The sequence below is a fragment of the Anas acuta genome, chromosome 2 (genome assembly GCF_963932015.1).
Source record: "Anas acuta chromosome 2, bAnaAcu1.1, whole genome shotgun sequence".
Lineage (NCBI taxonomy): Eukaryota > Metazoa > Chordata > Aves > Anseriformes > Anatidae > Anas > Anas acuta.
The window spans coordinates 36,501,272-36,518,701 of record NC_088980.1 but is presented as its reverse complement, the minus strand read 5'-3'; the positions used below and the strand labels follow the sequence as shown (position 1 = coordinate 36,518,701).

The 17,430-nt window shown below is 41.1% G+C and overlaps 1 protein-coding gene across 1 annotated transcript in view; it reads right to left on the bottom strand.

Moving 5' to 3' along the window:
* The window catches only part of CHN2 (chimerin 2), a 163,060-nt gene extending 146,403 nt beyond the window's left edge, over nt 1-16,657 (bottom strand). The window contains exon 1 of the mRNA XM_068674279.1: nt 16,245-16,657. Coding sequence (XP_068530380.1) covers nt 16,245-16,293 — 49 coding nt within the window. The 5' untranslated portion in view covers nt 16,294-16,657. The remainder of the gene's footprint in view (nt 1-16,244) is intronic.
* Nucleotides 16,658-17,430: the final 773 nt, after the last annotated feature.

Here is a 17,430-nt window from a genome sequence, read left to right as displayed (position 1 = left end):
TTACACACATCAAGAGACTTTAAAGGCATTAATGAGAACATACACACAAATGTGGGCAAGCAGAGGGACTGAAAAGAAGCTTTGGACACACTTTCCCATCAGAAAATGAGCTGGTGCTGATGGAACTGGCACTTTGTAAAGCCTGAGGGTTAACAGCTGTTACAAGTGAATTACATGCCATGAGAAGGAAAAAACAGGCTTAGGTACTGGAATAAGGAGCGGAGAGCCCTGCCCAGCACATGCTATAGAAGGATATTTCTGCTTTTCAGTGTCAGCCCTGTTTCTAAACCCATGCCCTCCACCAGCTCACAGGAGCAGGCAATGAGTACCACTGGAGTGGGGACTGGGTGCGGACAGTGGGCCCTACCTGAGGTAGCAAAAAGCTGCTGGGTCTGCTCAGGCTTGGCCAGGCAAGGAGAGGCATTTCTCAGGAAGGTGCACCACCAGGCTGCTCTGCCTCTGAACCTCACTCACGCCCCCGAGCCATCCCTCTTGCAATGTCTGAAAATAAATTCACTTTTGGGTAAAGCTCAGTCAGTGTTGGAAGAGACAACACATACAGAAAGATTCAGAAACAGCGTGGAAAATACTGTATTGTCATAAATGGAGCTCATGTCTGAAGGTTAAGGGAAAGTTCACTGACTCTGTTCCTTGCCTGGAATAGGCCAGAATCAACATGACAGCTTTTGAGTAAATGTATATCAACTCTACTACTAAATTTAAGCAAAATGCATAATTTTTATTTAAAGAACAAGTGTCTGCTCTTTGTTTCATTGTTTATGAAGTCTTTTACCTTCTTCAATTACAATATTTTAAAATGACTAATCCTGCTCCTCCCTCCTTTTTGACCAGACTGTCAACAATGTGTTATGATGTGATCTAGTTACCCTTTTTTTTTGAGGCTCTAAAAAGATTTTTCAAAGAAAGCAAACAAATAAACAACAACAACAACAAAACATCTAAGTGTCAGGACTTTATTAAGCTTGTTTAGACCATATCAGTCCATACTTATTATTGCCCATTGATGCATACTCACCACCCACTGGCTCTACCATAGTCAACTGTGACAAAGAGATGCTGTGGGAGTGCTCCAGATACTTATAGAAATAAATGTTTGAGTACTCTGGCTCCACATTAGATTTGTAATTGTACAGGTTGTCATGCTAAACCACCTTGATCCCAATTCCAGACTGCAATAACTCACAACCGAAACCTCACTTCCCAGACTCCTTAGACACAGAAGAAGCTGGACACTCCCTAAGGCAGTGTCAGCTGAGGAAGGCAATGTTACACCTTAAGAGACACTTTCTGCTGTTTTAGAACCTGATAAAAACAAACAGAAACCAGCTTTGACTGCCCAGATTCTACATTTAAAATTATTCTTCCTGTCAGGAACTATTATCTATTCCCTATCTATGACGCGTGCTTACACATTCACACATGGTTTTTACAGTTTGGACATTTTTAATGGATTTGTAACTGTAGGTAGTGTTGATACATGTACTAGGAAATTTTGACAGGACTGATAAAACCTTTGGAATCTGATTTATAAGTCACCCTGGAGGATACATTAAATCTTGCTAAAAGGAAGCTAAATGGGGAAGCTAACATAGTTAAACCCTTCCAGGCTGAATGGTAAACAGAGATACCATACTGGAGCCCAGAGCAAATATATGCCACCTATCAAAAAAAGATTTCAAAAACTGGAAAAGGAAAACAGCAGAGCTAAACTGCAAGGTACCAGGGGTTATTGGAAGCAAGGAAACGTCCTTCTGGAAGCTGGAGTCATGTCCGAATGAAGGAAGTAGAAAGACTCAACAACTATAGGAGGTTAAATGAAAAAACAAATCATAACAAAACAAAAACCAACAACCATAAATCCAAAGCAAACTGAAAATGCAATACAGCAAGTCAAAATACAGCCTGAGAAATGACTTGCAGAAGACATAAGAATTAACAACAACCTCTTTTTCATGTTTGAATTCATAGCCTACCACTCTGGCCAATAGATGATCAAGGCATAAAAGGAGCTCTCACAGGCCACAGCAGAAAATAATTGAGTATTTTGAGACGTGTACATAGAGAACACAGAGCCCAGGGAAGTCCCCAGAACAGAACATTTCTTTACGAGGGACTACATACATTTCACACTGAGGTTTCTGTGGAATTTACAGAACAAACACATGAAGGGTAACAACTGGTACGGATCAGATGATGTTTAGTAAAGACTTCATAAGAAACTCACGGGTGAAACAGCATTGTGACTGACTGTCTCTTAAAATTGCCTCATTATCTGAGGACAGGAAGGGGGCTAACATTATGTCAGTTTTATAAAGGGCTCCACAAAAAACTCCCAGTTACCTGACAGCTGGACTTGGTAAATTGGTAGAAACTATTAAAAAGAACAATACTACCAGACACACAGATAATATAATATATAGCCTAGTCAGCACAGCTTGTTGACTTGTGGAAGCTTGAAAATTTGGCCTAAAATTTGTTTGTTTTCAAATAATAACCCCACTACAAAAGTTTTTTTTCTTAGTATTTCAGAAAGCTGGTGCAGACCTGAAGGTAAGGTCCTCATTCCTTCTTAAAGTTCCCTCAAATGAGAGCTGGCATCTCCCATTACGTGGACTGCATGATCTGCTAAATCACAGGATACAGTAAACTGAGCTGACTACGGAGTCCTACCCATAAGATCGCATTTCCTTAAGTTTGTCACAACCTGGCAGATGATCAGAAAGAAAATGCCCTTACTCATAGGTTTACAGAGGCTTGGATTTACAAAAAAATTCTGAAGTCATTTCTGCTTGACATCAGACTATCAGACTTGTATCTGCAAGTGAAATAAATACATTCATGGTAGGGAAAAAAATCTGTTAAAATATGCAAATGCTTTCCAACTTGCATGTCGTTGATACTTTGGAAAGGTTTTGTGCGCCCACGATGTTTCTCCTTTCAAGGGTAGTAGGGGACACGTCCAAATCACTACCTCAGCAGCTGCTATTCCAAATGGTACTCAACAGACTCAGAAATGAACAGCATCAACTTCTTCAAGTATGTATCAATGAATAAATCTGTTCTGAAACGTTTACTAGTGAAGAGTCTGATCATCAAGGATGGGGAAAATCAGTATCAGACTAAATAACTGTTGGAACACAAATGCAGGGTAGAATTGCACCCATCACTGACGTTACTTGGAGTCACTTCACTGGTTTAAGCATAGTTCTATTCTAATCCCAAGCTTGAGCATGGCGCATATCTACATTTGGAGGGAATGAGAAATATATATGAGAATGAGAATGAAAAATATATATGAGAAAGGAGGGAAAAGCAAAGAAATATAATTCAACTGTAGTGGGACAAAGCATGCCCTAAATTACTTTTATGAAGGGAACCACAACATATAGGAAATTTGTGACACTGTATTTTACCAAACAAAAGGAAAAAAAGGTTCTAAATATGTCTCTTATATGGGCAAAACACCCCAAGTTACCTTCTAAAAATTGTGAATATTTATTGAAATATCTCTTTTTTAAACTTCATGTTGATTTTAGTTATAGCCCCTGGTAGTAAATCAGTGTTTTCATTTTTCTGTCATTTTTGTCCCCCAGTTATGAAACAGGTGCTGTGAGGCTTAGTTAAAAATTTACAGAATGATGAAAAAAAAAAGATTAGAAAAATCCTGCTGAAAATAAGCTCTTGATTATTACATAACAGCAGTAAATCCAGTACTTCTGAAGTTAACATATTTCTTACAAACCATCGACAGTGATGGACTTTCTGTAAGACACATCACTTTCAGACTAATTTGTGTACACTTCTGTTTTCTAGACACTCTGGAAGCTTTCAATCAATATACTATTGCCAGGAGTCAGCATGCAGTTTTCTAAAGCTGCTTAAGAGGTGAAGCTGAAAGCCTTTTCCTGTAAAGGGAATGTAAACTACATTACTCAGTTACACTTACACTTACAATCATTTTATATTGAGTTTTTTCATCTTTAATTTTTGAGAAGTCTGTTTTGATAAGCTTATTATGCATATTGATAAGACGGATCAATTGTTTTAAAAACTCAAACTGAACCAAACTGCCCCTCATTTTCACCATTTAGGCTACAGTACTTGCCAATAACTGTGAATAATATAAATTTTAAATTACACCCTTCAGTGAATATATTTATTACTGTCATATCTGCACAAGAGGAAGCAATTGCAAAACCAAGCGATGACACGTACTCATCAAACCAAAAGAGATCAAAGGAAGTGAAACAAATACAATACAGAGAATGCTTTCATGAGTCAAAGCCCTCTACAGCAGCTCTTTGAAGGTAATGTGCCTCCTCCTTAGTTAACAGAATTAAAGAAACGGCTGGAGGGAGTGGGGGGCATATTCTTGCTATTTTCCTAAAAATTCCTGCTGATATTTTCTTACGCATATACATGCATTCACTCAATACATGTAATTAATAACACTGTGCCAATTCTACACCCTTTTGACTGCAGTTTACACCAACTATGCTAATGCTTCCAGCATTCTTCAAGTTACAAGACTTTGGAACCCAAATTGTTGTCTAGTCTGCATTTACACAGTCATCAACCTGTTTTCATGGAAAAGCCACTGTCTCATAAATACACCTCAGCGCAAATAAAAATGCAGCAATTATTATATCGTGTTTTAACAAAATTCAGCAATGCAGACCTCCAGCCCTGACTGTACTTTTTACATGCATGGTAGGAATTCTTCTAACTAATAACAATCTATTTTGTTTTGCAAAGTTTTACTGAAATACTTATCAGCTTATCTTCATGCTGTTTTATCCTTGTATTATTTGTTTTCTTTGTTTAACCACAACACATTCAGGTCCTGTGCTAAACAACACCAAAATAAACAAAAGAAGAAAAAAAAAAAACCTTGAAAATGGCAGATTCAGGTTTAAGTCTCTGATGACAGAAATGCATTCTTTCTCTGAAAAGAGGGAGCAACCAGCTTTCAAGAATACATCCAGCAGAAAGGCAAAAAGAAAAAAGGGGAAGCTTAGTGTTACTTGACAAATTAGTATAATTAATGCTATATTTCTCCTCCTTTTAAGTCAATGATCTACATTTCTTTAACTTAACAGAATAGTGTTCAGGGATAGCTATTCCAGAATATTTCTGTGTCTGAACATTATTGTGTCATTACAGCTCTTAAGACCATATGTTCAAATAATTTTAATGTGCAGATAAACCCATATATAAACTGTACATATCTGCCAAATTTTGTAGTTCTAGCAGAAATCACACAGTATGCATTGACTTCTTAAGTCTCCAGTGCTTAAAGCTTTACTGTTACATTAATCATTAAAAATAATACCCTTAACCCTTTGTGGTTGCACTTAAAATTTATTTTTTTTTAAGCTTTATTTTTAAAACCAGTGGTATAAAGCAATGTAATGGATTTGGGAGGAGATTTTTTTTCTTGATTGAATCAAGTAATCCATCACTTCTGAAAGGAAACAAAACAACTGTTTAGCAACATGACATAGCATTACCCAACAGCATGCACAGAAAACACTTTCCTTTTGTGTTCATGATACTTTTTCACACTGCATGAGAAATCACAAACTGCAATACTGAAAGCCACCATGGCTATCACACCAGGAGCTGCACCAATGGAAATGTAGCTCATGGAGTTCCACCTTAAACCTCCTATCCTTGACATTGCATTTTATCTATCATACACGTACCTAAAATGCTACTATTGCATAGGATGTTTCTTCAGTTTGAGGGTCAACTTTTAGTTCAATCACAGGAAGAATGGGTATTATCTAGTTTTTCCACAATCAATAAGTGATTCTTTTGGATATATCTTGGAACTCCTCTGCTTGTCTGTTCCCTCAGAAATGCTTGATATGGCCTGAACCCAATGTGGACTAATGACACAATGTTTGTTAACACACCGTCAGTGCACCTAGGGCTTCTCTCTTTAACATGCTGAGATGTACTTATCTACTACCAAAATGCCTGGACTTCCTACATTAAAAACCTATAGATTTCTTCCTTGCTCACTGCCATGGTCTGACACAGCAGCCCACTTTACAAAGAGAATCCAGAAATCTGTACTTTCCAGTCTACACAACCTAAGTCAAAATATCCCATTCTCCTATCTGCATAATTTCAAAAAACTTAACTAGTTGGACACCTATATACCTCAGTCCTTCTCCAGTTCATCAGTTTTATTTCTCAGGGGTTTGCAGGTTTAGTGCTGTTGTTAGTGTCATAACTGAAGAGGAGAAAAAAGCATTCTTGTCAATCACTATTTCCATAGCTTTAATTTGTCTCTGAGCCCCAGACACTCACCCATGAGTGCTGCAGTTTCATTCATGACAGCTACTCCTATTTACGTAATCACTTACTTTTATTCTCTAAACTTAAGCAAAATTTCCAACACATATTGATATGTCAGACTCAAATCAGCATGGTCAGAGAAAGCTTAAAATTGAAATTTGTCCTTCTGTTTTGTTTAGACATCAAAAACTTCAATATTCTTTCAGTAAATAATTTTGTCAACACAGAACAACCTAACTGTGTGCTTCAGATTGCAAAATAAAACAAATAGAGAGCTATCACAGCATGAAGCCAAAAGCCGTCTATCATCTTGGTTTGCCTGGCAAGAGATCAGGAGTTATGGAGAGCATGCTCTCTTGAGAAACAGGTATTTATACAAATTATGTATAATTTAAGTCTTGTACATAATCCTTGGAAATTCATCATCAATGAATTGACATATTCTATATATATGATACAAATGCATCAAATATTAAATATGTTATGTACCAGTACTTGGAGGAGGGGAGGTTTCCTGTGTAGCCTATAATAATTTGCCCCATCATAACAACAGATGCTGCTTTAACGGAAACTGCATAAAAATACTCAGAGAAGCAACCACCCAATCCAGTAAGCTGCTGATTTAGTACCTTAGTGCAGTGGGAACAGAAGGTACCAAGCAGCTTGAAGGGTCAGGACTGAATACCTTGTGCTCATAAAGAGGTTTTCATTGAAAAACAAGATCATTTACAAACAATTAATTCAGCTTTATGACACTTCCATGCACTAAAGAATAATAAAAAAGTAATGGATTTTACAGAAATTTGATTGCAACATTTATTTATTTTTATTTTTTTTTAATTTTTTTTTGTAAAGCCCTAAATCTTGGAACCTTATATAAAAAAACTCTGCTCTAGCTCTTAGAGGTTCATTAATGCCTAGCCTTAATACATGAATCAAAGAGACTGAAATGTGATCAAACTAGAGCTAGATCATAAATCCATCTGGGTTGTATATACATAGAGCAAAGAAAAGAATGGAAAAGCTTTTCATTCTGAAGAAGAAAGAGGATTTTAGACAAATCTGATTGTTTTGACTTTAACTGATTTTTGTGCACTGAGTTAACAACATAGCACAGAGAAGTTAGACAACTTTCTTCCTGAGTTGCCAAGGCAGAAACAGGTGAATGCTCCATGTTCCATTTTTTCTATACACTGTTCTATGTAGTACACCCTTAATAAGATCTTCCCATCACAACTCTTCGCAACATAGGAGTTGTTTTTTTTTGTTGTTGCTGTTTGTTTGTTTTTCAGTTTGTTTGTTAAAACTGGAACAATGAATGTCATCACCCCATATTTCAAGCCCCAAATTTCTCCTATCCTTTAGAAGCTGTTGGCTGTAGAAAGCATGACCTAGAAGTGCTGATTCAGCAGTAACTCTACCCGCTATATTTGTAAGAACAGCAACAGCAGGTCAGATGGGTAGATTATCTCCCACAGTGACTATCAGTGGACACCTAAAGAAGAGTAAGAGGATATGGCAGGCATATAGTGTATATACTTCACCCGTGCAGTTTCCCAGCCTACATACAGCTCATGGACTTTAGACAGAAATGATAAAATATATTTCATTCTGAATGAGGCAGTATTTCAGCCACACACAAAAATACTACTGCCTTTAACAGCAACTGCGTACATTCCTTGGAAAAGTTGAAAATGGAGGATTTGCCTGGGCCTCTCATGATTTCCTCGTCCTCTCCTCATTGCTTTGGGGCACACCAATCTAGTTTATTAGGGAATTAAGGTGGATTCAGTGCAGCTTCACATAGCAGGAAAATATTACAACATAGATTCAGTGTCTTTTGATGGAAAATTTAATGTTTAAATAGCTGGTGGATTCCTTTTGCTTTTGAATAGAGTATAGGCCCTCCAGAATTTTGCTGGTACAGAACCATATTCTCCCAGGAGCTTCTGCCTGCCTTTGTGATGGCCATTCCCAGTATGAACATTGATGACACATGCTTTTCATTTTTCTTTCTTGACATAAAATGAAGCCAAACATTTAACCAATTGATCTGCCAAGACAAATTTTTAGCAATTAAACATCTGCTCAACAAGCTGAATCTCATTTACAAACTAAGTTCTCTAACTCTAGCATCTGATTTTCTTCTTTGATGAAATAAAAAAACATAACACCACAAACACACTTCCACCACTAAGACACTTCATAACTTTTTTTTTTTTTTTAAGCTAAGAGCATTGTTTAAACACAAGAAGGTGAGAAGAAAGGAGAGGAATACCTTCATGACAAGCTCGTAAGAAGAAATTCATAAATATGACTTGACACATAGGTCATAGTAGGTGACGTATGATTTCCTGACAGTAAGAAAGGGCCCACCTAATACTTTCCACACTGTCAGTATCAACACTATAACTGAGACACCTTGTCTAGGGGGAATCAGACTGCCTGATAAAGATATCCTCCGAAGAGATGTCTTATTTACTGAACTAATTGTTTTGCGATGACCTTGATCAATAACAACAGGAGTGAAGCAAGGGACACTTGCACATTCTTCTGCATTTTAAAAGCCCCTTAATGTGTCCTTACCTCACCAAATGCATGAGACCAAGTTTCAACCCCGTCACCAGCAAACTTTAAAGCACATCAGTGTTACAAGGACATTATTGTAGCATCAGTTTTCTGGTACCAGAACTACAGTCACTCTCCAGCCCTGGGATTTGGATTATTGCTGAGTAAAACAGGGTGATGAAACTATTATTGCTGAACTGTGCATGATTCATAGCTTGTAATAACTGCCTCCAAATATAAAATTCGAATTTACATTCTCATAATCAAAGGTCAGAAAAAGACAGCAAGAATGGGTTATTATTCCTAGCAGTTAAAGCTATACGTTTACACAAGCTACTGTATGTAATTCTTAGACAAACTGTGACTACACCTGTGAAGAATGTGACATACACAGAACTACAGGTTTAAAGCTTCTTGTATAAATCCTGCTACATTTCCCTGCAACAAAAGCTTCTTCATGCAATATTAATGTGCCATTCCTTAACACACAGTTCTCCAAATATTTAATCTCTGAAGTATCTCTTCCTTTTGTAGGAGAGAAGAGCAAACGACAACAGACTGGCTCCCCAGCATGGGAATGCCTTCTGCCAGCACTCAGCCTTGCAACCGAGGCAAACCCTGCTACCCTGCTATGGCTGCCCTTTAGCCAAAGGGATGCTTTGGTTGCATATATAAAAAAGCAACTCAACAAAAAACCTATTTCTTCACATAAAACATCAGGTTAAAAACTTATCTACGCATGATAGTAGCCAAATGATTATAATTTGAAAAGTGAAACCTTGTGAAACGCTATGGGTGCAGCTGTACAGGAGGATTGTGTGTATTGTAAAATATTCTTTCCTATCATTGCTCAGTGTTTGGCATAGCTAAGCCTTCTTAAAAACATCAAACAGAAGGCAAGGACTAGTCAATTGAACTGGTATCCAAAAAGGTCATCATAATGACAGCATGAAAGACTGTTTGTCTGATCCTACACATATGCCTCTGAAACAAGCAGATCCATAAGAGAAATAAGACTTTTGCTTCACCAAGTACAAATATAAGCTAAATTGTGAAGCAGAGATGTATTATACCAGTTTCCACTATGTTTTATTCTCAGTAATCACAGTCTACATATTCAGTAGCTAACTGTTGGATCAATCATTACATCAGGATGGGGTACTTTGCCATTATTCCCATTTGAATTTTCATTATTTTTAATAAGAATGGTGAGTTCTTTATAATCACCAAATACAAAAGACTTCAGCTTTAATTTAGAACAAGAACACCCTGGCCAGCAGAAGCTTGGCATAAGGAACAGGAAGGAAAAAAAAAAAAAAAAAAAAAAAAAAAGAGCACTCTTATTGCCCTTTTAAAAATCAGAAGTAGCACCTTATCAGCATAATGGCAGTGTTATTTAAATAGCTTTCATGTACCATTTTCACAACACTACTTCTACTAGATCATTGAGAATAAACATCTGTTTTCATTTACTAATCTTTTTCCCCAATTAGAATCTCTCTGAATCTGTGTACAATAGTAATTTCATTTCTTCTCACTTACTAGCATCTTAATTAAAATCAGCTTGTGTTGACTTTCATTTTTATAATATATCTGCCTATTTCACATCATAGCACCTTCATGACCCCTAGAGAGTCATGAGCCTTTAATATTTTATTTTGACCTTGTTAAGTTACCAGAACCATCAAAGATTTTTCTTCTTTCCTCAGTAAGCCATTTTTTATCCTGAAATGCACAGTATGTGTGAAAATACATAGTTGAGAACTATGCTGCCTTTGAACAACATATCTCTGTTCATTTATGAAAAAAGCAATTTGTCGCTTTTCAATTTATGACAAGAATGAGTTTTCAAACCATAAACTTCGTTATTAATTTAGGATCACTGGTTAAATGATACTTAAATGCCTTTTTCTGTGAGCTTCAGGACAGAAAAATATAGTTTTCAATTTTCAATTTAAAAAAAAATCACCAATAACTGGTGATTTTAAAAGAAGAATTTATAACAGTCATCTTTTATATAGATACGACAGTTTATAAAAGCCAAAGGTTTGTAGGGAGAATAGGCATCTTAGAACAGCTAATTATTCTACACAGCCAAAAAGTAAAAATATCTAGACAAGACACACAAGTCCATCTCCAAGCCTGTAGCAGAAAGCTCACCTGTGAGTTTCCAGCTCAGTCATCTGGCCTAGTGACGGGTATTACCTGGGACACACACAGCACGTGAAGAAGTCTCAGACAAGGTGGGAAGAGGAAAGGTGCACTGCTATCCCTTCGGCATCCATGGCTTCTCTGGCACCTGAAAATTTATCTTTGGAGCTCTGGGTACACCAGCATATATTTTTATATTTGCCTTGTAAAGGCAAAGATTTTGGCATAGTCTGAGTGCTGCTGGAAGAGAAAGCCTAGTGGCACACCTCCTTATAGCAGACTTGCATTTACACTTGCCTTCAGTGTGGATGTGACTCTCTCTCTTACTTGACAAGTCCAAGCTCTCTAACCTTCCCGCCCACTACAGGGAGACTACCTGGCAGAAGGCTTTTCAAGCAGAGCTCTTTTTCAGAAGAACTCAAAGTCTTGAAGGCAGATGGGATTTCCAGCCACTTTGCTAGCTTAGGATGGCACAACAGCGTGGAACCGGAGACAACCGACACCCATGAATATGACTGCATGGAGACTGGTTGGGAAGCATGCTGGATTTTTTTGTTCCTCAGAAAACCAGAGGAGAGGTACAGAGGTGTCTTCAACCAAGACTGAATTCAAATTCCACAAAGTGGAGCCTGAAGTTCATCTATCATGAACAATCAGTATTTGGCTGCTGGGTAAACTGGAGACAGGTGGTGATGAAGGGGGAGAAGTAAAAGGTTTGACAGAAAAAGATGAGAAATTTCATAAATAAATAAATAAATAAATAAGATCAAAATGAATGAGAATAAGGGTCAGCACCAAGATGGGGAGCAGCAAGAAAATAGGTCTATTTTAAATTGAAAGCAGCACGAAGGAAAGCACAGAAACATGCACAGTTCTCTTTCAAGGACAGGATAGCAAGAAAAGATACCACTTATGGTTGAATCAGCACTTCAGCTAGAGAAAAGCACAAAATTTAAGGGGCTTGCAAGGCATAAAGCTAACAGATCACCTGGGCATTTGCTATAAAAGAGATTGTGGGAAAATGAAGTGGAATTCCCAATGAAAGTAATTATAATTTGAGCAGTTCGTATGCTTTGCAGATTTACCCAAGGTCCAAAGAAGAATACTTAATTTAACTGCTTAGCAGATCCACCTTCTTCCCTCTGCATGGTATATCCTTTCCCCCCCCGACACATTTAAATGCAAGAGTTAATAGCCAAAGAGCAGCACAGGTTCTGTCTCCAAAAGGAGAGAGTTATATATGGAGAAATGCAACACAAAAATCCACTGCTCTTTCCTCTAGATTTTCTTGCCACCAGCTTCTAGCTTATTGAAAAAAAAAAAAAACAAACATCATAGATTCCAGTCAGATGGGCTCCACGATGAGTACCTAGTGCTCCTGAACTATGATTAGCCTCCTCCTCACAGCAGCTCTTGGGACCAGCACCAAAACCACTAACTCTGAAGAAGAGACAGGTTCACAAGCTGTGAAAGTAAGGGAGCAACACATCCCTAAGTACTAATACTTGCATTAACATTAGTTTGTATCTCATAGGTCTCCAGGCATGTGGACACCCCATCTGCAACAGTTACTATGAGCCACCCTGCCATGCCACTTTGTAGGCAGTGCTTACAAATGACTGCTCCAGGACAGAAGGAAATTCTGGTCTTAACACAGACACAACTTCAAGTGGTTCAAGTTCAAGTTCAAGGTCTAAACCCCACTTGCACCTTCACAGAACTGTAGGTGGGAAGGCAAAATATCTACACCATAAAATTCTTGGCCAGCTCTCTCACATGACGTGCTTTTGTATTGTTTAGCATTTTGACTTGTTGAACATTCTTATTGACATGAACTGGCAGGAATCAAAACAGAAACACGACGAGGCAAATGGTCATTTGCAGAAACAAATTCCCATGTTTCAACACCAGTGTTCATGAACTGACATTTTCCCCCCTGCCCAGGGCTTCATGGGGCTACAATATAGCTGTGCTTACCAGAATAATGAATGTGTGTTTTTAAAAAAGAAGAGTAGAGATGAACATTAAAAAACAGAGAACTATACATATTTTCAGAAAGGTATGTAAGAGATGGAAAAAATCATCCCTTTAAAAAAAAGGGAATGAAAATTCCCATCTGCCATTCAAACGCTAATTCCCACTATTATCACTCAGTCAATAAACCCTTTTACTTCTTATAAGACAGATTCTAGCTAACCCTTGCCTTTCCATACAGGTAGTAGAGCCTAAACGAAATCTTAGGAAGCACCTTAGGATGCTTAGCACCACACTGTGTTCAGATGTGTTCAGATGGACCAGAATCTGGCTATCAACCAGCTCAACATGTACTCATGCATATGCCCCCTTCCTACAATCTAGTACCCTGACAAGTACCCAGAAGAAATTAAGGAAGACTTGATTGTTAATTATCACATTGTAGTGCTCAAAACTAAACACATATATTATAGACACTACTTTCTGGACTTCTGTTGTTACCTCAAAACAAGAGCAAACCCTGGCAGTGCTCTCAAATTTGAATTATTTATATGCTCTCAAGAAGAACAGTCCTATTTATTTTCAGAATGTTTGTATATGGGTGTATCTTAAGATACTTATATATGCACACATATAAATATTTTTTTCTTTTTTTTTTTTTTCTGAAGCTAAAAATGTATTTGCAAGTAGGATAATAGTTCCTAGATTATATCAAGATCTGAATTAGATAAGCAATGTTTTAATTTGGCTTCAGAAGTTCTGTAGGAGGTGGACAAACACTACACTGCTCCTAGAGATGGACAAATGATCCAGCAGCACATTATATAGCTTGATCAAGGCCAAGCATCAAGTCAGTGGTAGAGCTGAGTTCTGCAGCTTGGTGTTCTCCTATCAGCCATGAACTTTATTTCTATTAGTAAAGTGTAGTGTAGTGTTATAATCTTCCCTCTTCTCCTGAGTAGAAATAATTATGTCATTTGGAAGTCTTCATACTGGTAAGTTAAACATACACATAAATTCTACCAAATTAAATTTAAAAGCAAGACTGTTTGGTAAGATTATGTAAAAAAGTATGCTCTAAGACTTGCTGAGTTCTGAGAACTGAAACCACAGACAGACAAAATACAGCTGCACATAGTCAGATATGGTGTGTCTGCTAATATTGGAAACTTCAGCATGCTGCAGCAAATTTAACTTCTGATTAGTACACATAAAGAAAAAAAAAAAACAACACACCACAGACAGAATGCACTGGGGAAAAAAAAAAAAGGCACTCCAACTTTGTAAAGTCTGAAAGTGAAGGGTATTCTGTTATTTTATGAAGCACTTGACAATATTTATTAGTTGCATTACTGTGGCATCTAAGAGCCCCAAGCGTGGGCCAAGGCTCAGCTGTTCTTGTCCTTGCAAAAAAATACAAACCAAAAGATAGACCACAAACCGCTGAAGGCTGTAGCAAAGGGCTTCATACAAAGCAGAGAGCTGTCAAGAGCCAGCCCCCCTAACTTTCAAGTATGTGCATCTGTTCAGAGCTCAGTTCCCAGGCTAGACGCTAAGTTGGTGCTGATTCACCTAACTGCAGGTGAAGGCACCTCGAGTTAGCCAATATCAAATGCACAGACTTATGATGTTTCTGAACTCCCACTCTTCTTTTCAGATCAGGCATTTGAACCCAGACTGCAAGGGCTCAGTGTTGGATGGATCCTGGGCCTGACTCAGTACAGCCAGAGGGGATTCTGAAGCTAGCACTGAGCAGTGTTTCTCAGAGGCTGGCACAACGTGCCAGAAAGTCTTGGAGACTCAGAGCACAGAAGCAAAGAACACAGGGAACAAGCTTCTGCAGCTTAATGCTTAGATCACCAAGGAGGAGAATCATGGGTTCCAATCCAGCTTTTTAGGGTTATTTCTAAGTTTTTGACATAACAGATGTAATAATCACATACATGATCCATCAAATAAAAGTCACATTGCCTGGATGAGGACCTTAACTAGTAGGCTACTGAGTTGGGTTGACTCTTGCTTGTTTTCATTCCGGTCTTGCGACTCTTGCATCATGAATGCGAACACAACACAATTTCTCATGCCTACTTCTTTTACGTGCTTTCTGGTTAAGGCAATCAGGGCTTGCAGTGTTAGTGTTTGCTAGTAAAAGGGTTGGAATAAATATGTATTTTAAGGAGCCAGTTCCTTCTTTGGATCTGGCTGTAAGTGGCACATACTGGAACAGGGACACATATAGTAAGTTGTGTAAGTCATACACCATCTTTAAAAGAAACATTTGTTCATTGCTTTTTAAATTTATTTATATTTTCTACAGTTGTATTGATAGCCAAAGGAGCTTGTCTGCTTTTCACAGCACATATTGCTATGTTTAAAAAGAGCTTTTACAAATTCTCAGTCTGGCACCTCACATAAAACACTGAGTCACAAGTCCTTTGAACCCCAAAGTTGTTCATCCCTCTATTTACTCCTTCAGCCCAATAAACGCCAGGATAACGCTGAGGATATGCTCCCTGCCAATTCCTTCGGTCTACTATCACTCACACATTAAAATAACAACTCAATGAGCTAAGAAGCAGACGGCGGTACTATTATACCAAGGCTTTCCATTTCAGACCGCCTCGCTCACAGACGCAACTTTTCTGTTTCCCGGCGTTAGGCGGGATGCCAGCCCCATGCCACCACCACCGAGCCCCAGGGCACGCAGCGCATCCTCAGCCCCCCGCACGGCCCCCGCGCCTGTAATTTATTTTATATTTTCACCCGGAGCGTTTTTAGCTAGTTACTGAGTTCCTTTTCAACCGGGAACCAGTTGCGGGTATTTTAAAGTGGTTCGAAACGCCCTGGGTGCCGCGACCCCCGGCCAGGGGCAGCCCCAGTGGCAGTGCCCTGCGAGGGGCGCGCTGTGCCCGGGGGGAGTGCAGGCGGGCGAGGCGGTCCCCGAATGTCCCCCGGCCACCCACTGCCCCCCAAAACGTGCCTGTGGGAGCCGGAGGGCTCTCCCCGTGCCCTGCCGAGGGGGTGGCTGACACCCCCCTCTTTGACCCCACACAAAAGCAGGGGGGGAAAGGTTGGAGGGGGGTGCGAGCCGAGCCCCACAACCCCCACAAAGGGGATCGGGGAGAACAGTGGGGGGGCATCTCGGCGGAGCCCGGGGCGGGCGGGACGGCGAGCTGCGGACAGGTAAAAATGGAAGGAGGGGAGACACCGCTGGCGAAACTTACCGGAGGAAACGGACGAGCCGGACAGACTGGAGTTACTGGATGCTGCCATGGTCCCTCCTCCTCCTCCTCCTCCTCCTCCTCGCCCCTTAGCTGCGAGCCCCGCGCGGTGCCCCGCTGCCGCCCGGCCGCTGCTGCCGCCAGCCCATGGCCAAGTGCCGCCGCCCGCGCCCCGCTTCCTGCGCCGCCGGGGAGCGGCAGGCGGCGGAGCCCCGCCGGGGCGCTGCCGGCCGCGCCGCGGGGCTGGGCTGGGCGAAGCCGCTCGGAGGGGCCGGCAAAAGACCCCGCGGGGCTTCCAGCGCCCCTCTCCGCACGGGGAGCGGGGTCACCTCGCGGCGGGGACGGGAGAGCCGCCCTGCCTGCCTGCCTGCCTGCGCCTTGCCTTGCCTCGCCTTCCCTCCTCCTCCACCTCCTCCTCCTCCCTTCCCTTCCCGTCCCTTCCCTTCCCCGCCTCCTGGCGGGCAGCGCTGACAGCCCGCCGGGGGGGACCCGCCGCCGCTCCCCCCGCGCACACAAAGGAAGCGGCGGCGGGCAGGGGGGGTCCCGCTCCGGTGAGCCCCGGTGGCCCCACCGAGCAGCGGCCGAGCCCCAAACCTGCACGGGGCTGGTGGCCGGAGCTGATCCTACCCGGTGCCGGTGCCCGTGCCCCCGCCGGAGCCTGTTGAGCGCCTCGGCACGGCGCTGCCGCCGAGGGGGCTCTGCGCCCCCATCAGCGGGGCTGCGCACCTGGGGCAGGGCATGTGGCAGCCCTTTGTCTGCTTGCTGCTTGCCTCCTCCGCCTGGCACCTCTCACCCTCACTTTTCTTCATTATTATTATTTTTTTTTAATTTTTATTTTTCCGCACATGGCTTCCTTTTTCTTAAAAAAGAAGCCCACACCCTCCCGCTCCCGGGCTCTCCCTGCCGCTCCCCGGCTCTCCCTGCCACTCCTGGGCTCTCCCTGAGCCCTGCAGGGGCCGCAGGTGGTGCGGGGGGGTGTGGGGGGGCGACCGCAGCTGGGGCCCGGCGGCTCGGGGGAGTAGGGGGGGAAGACACCCCCCCGGGGGTGCCTGTCAGCCGTGCTGAGGGCACTGGCCTGCCTCTTAATGGGCGACTTCCTAAGAGGACGAGCCAAGAAAGCATCAGTTGAAAGCTCCTCTCTGCTGACCGCTCTTTATGTTCCCTTCGCAGCGCTTTATTGCCAGCCAAA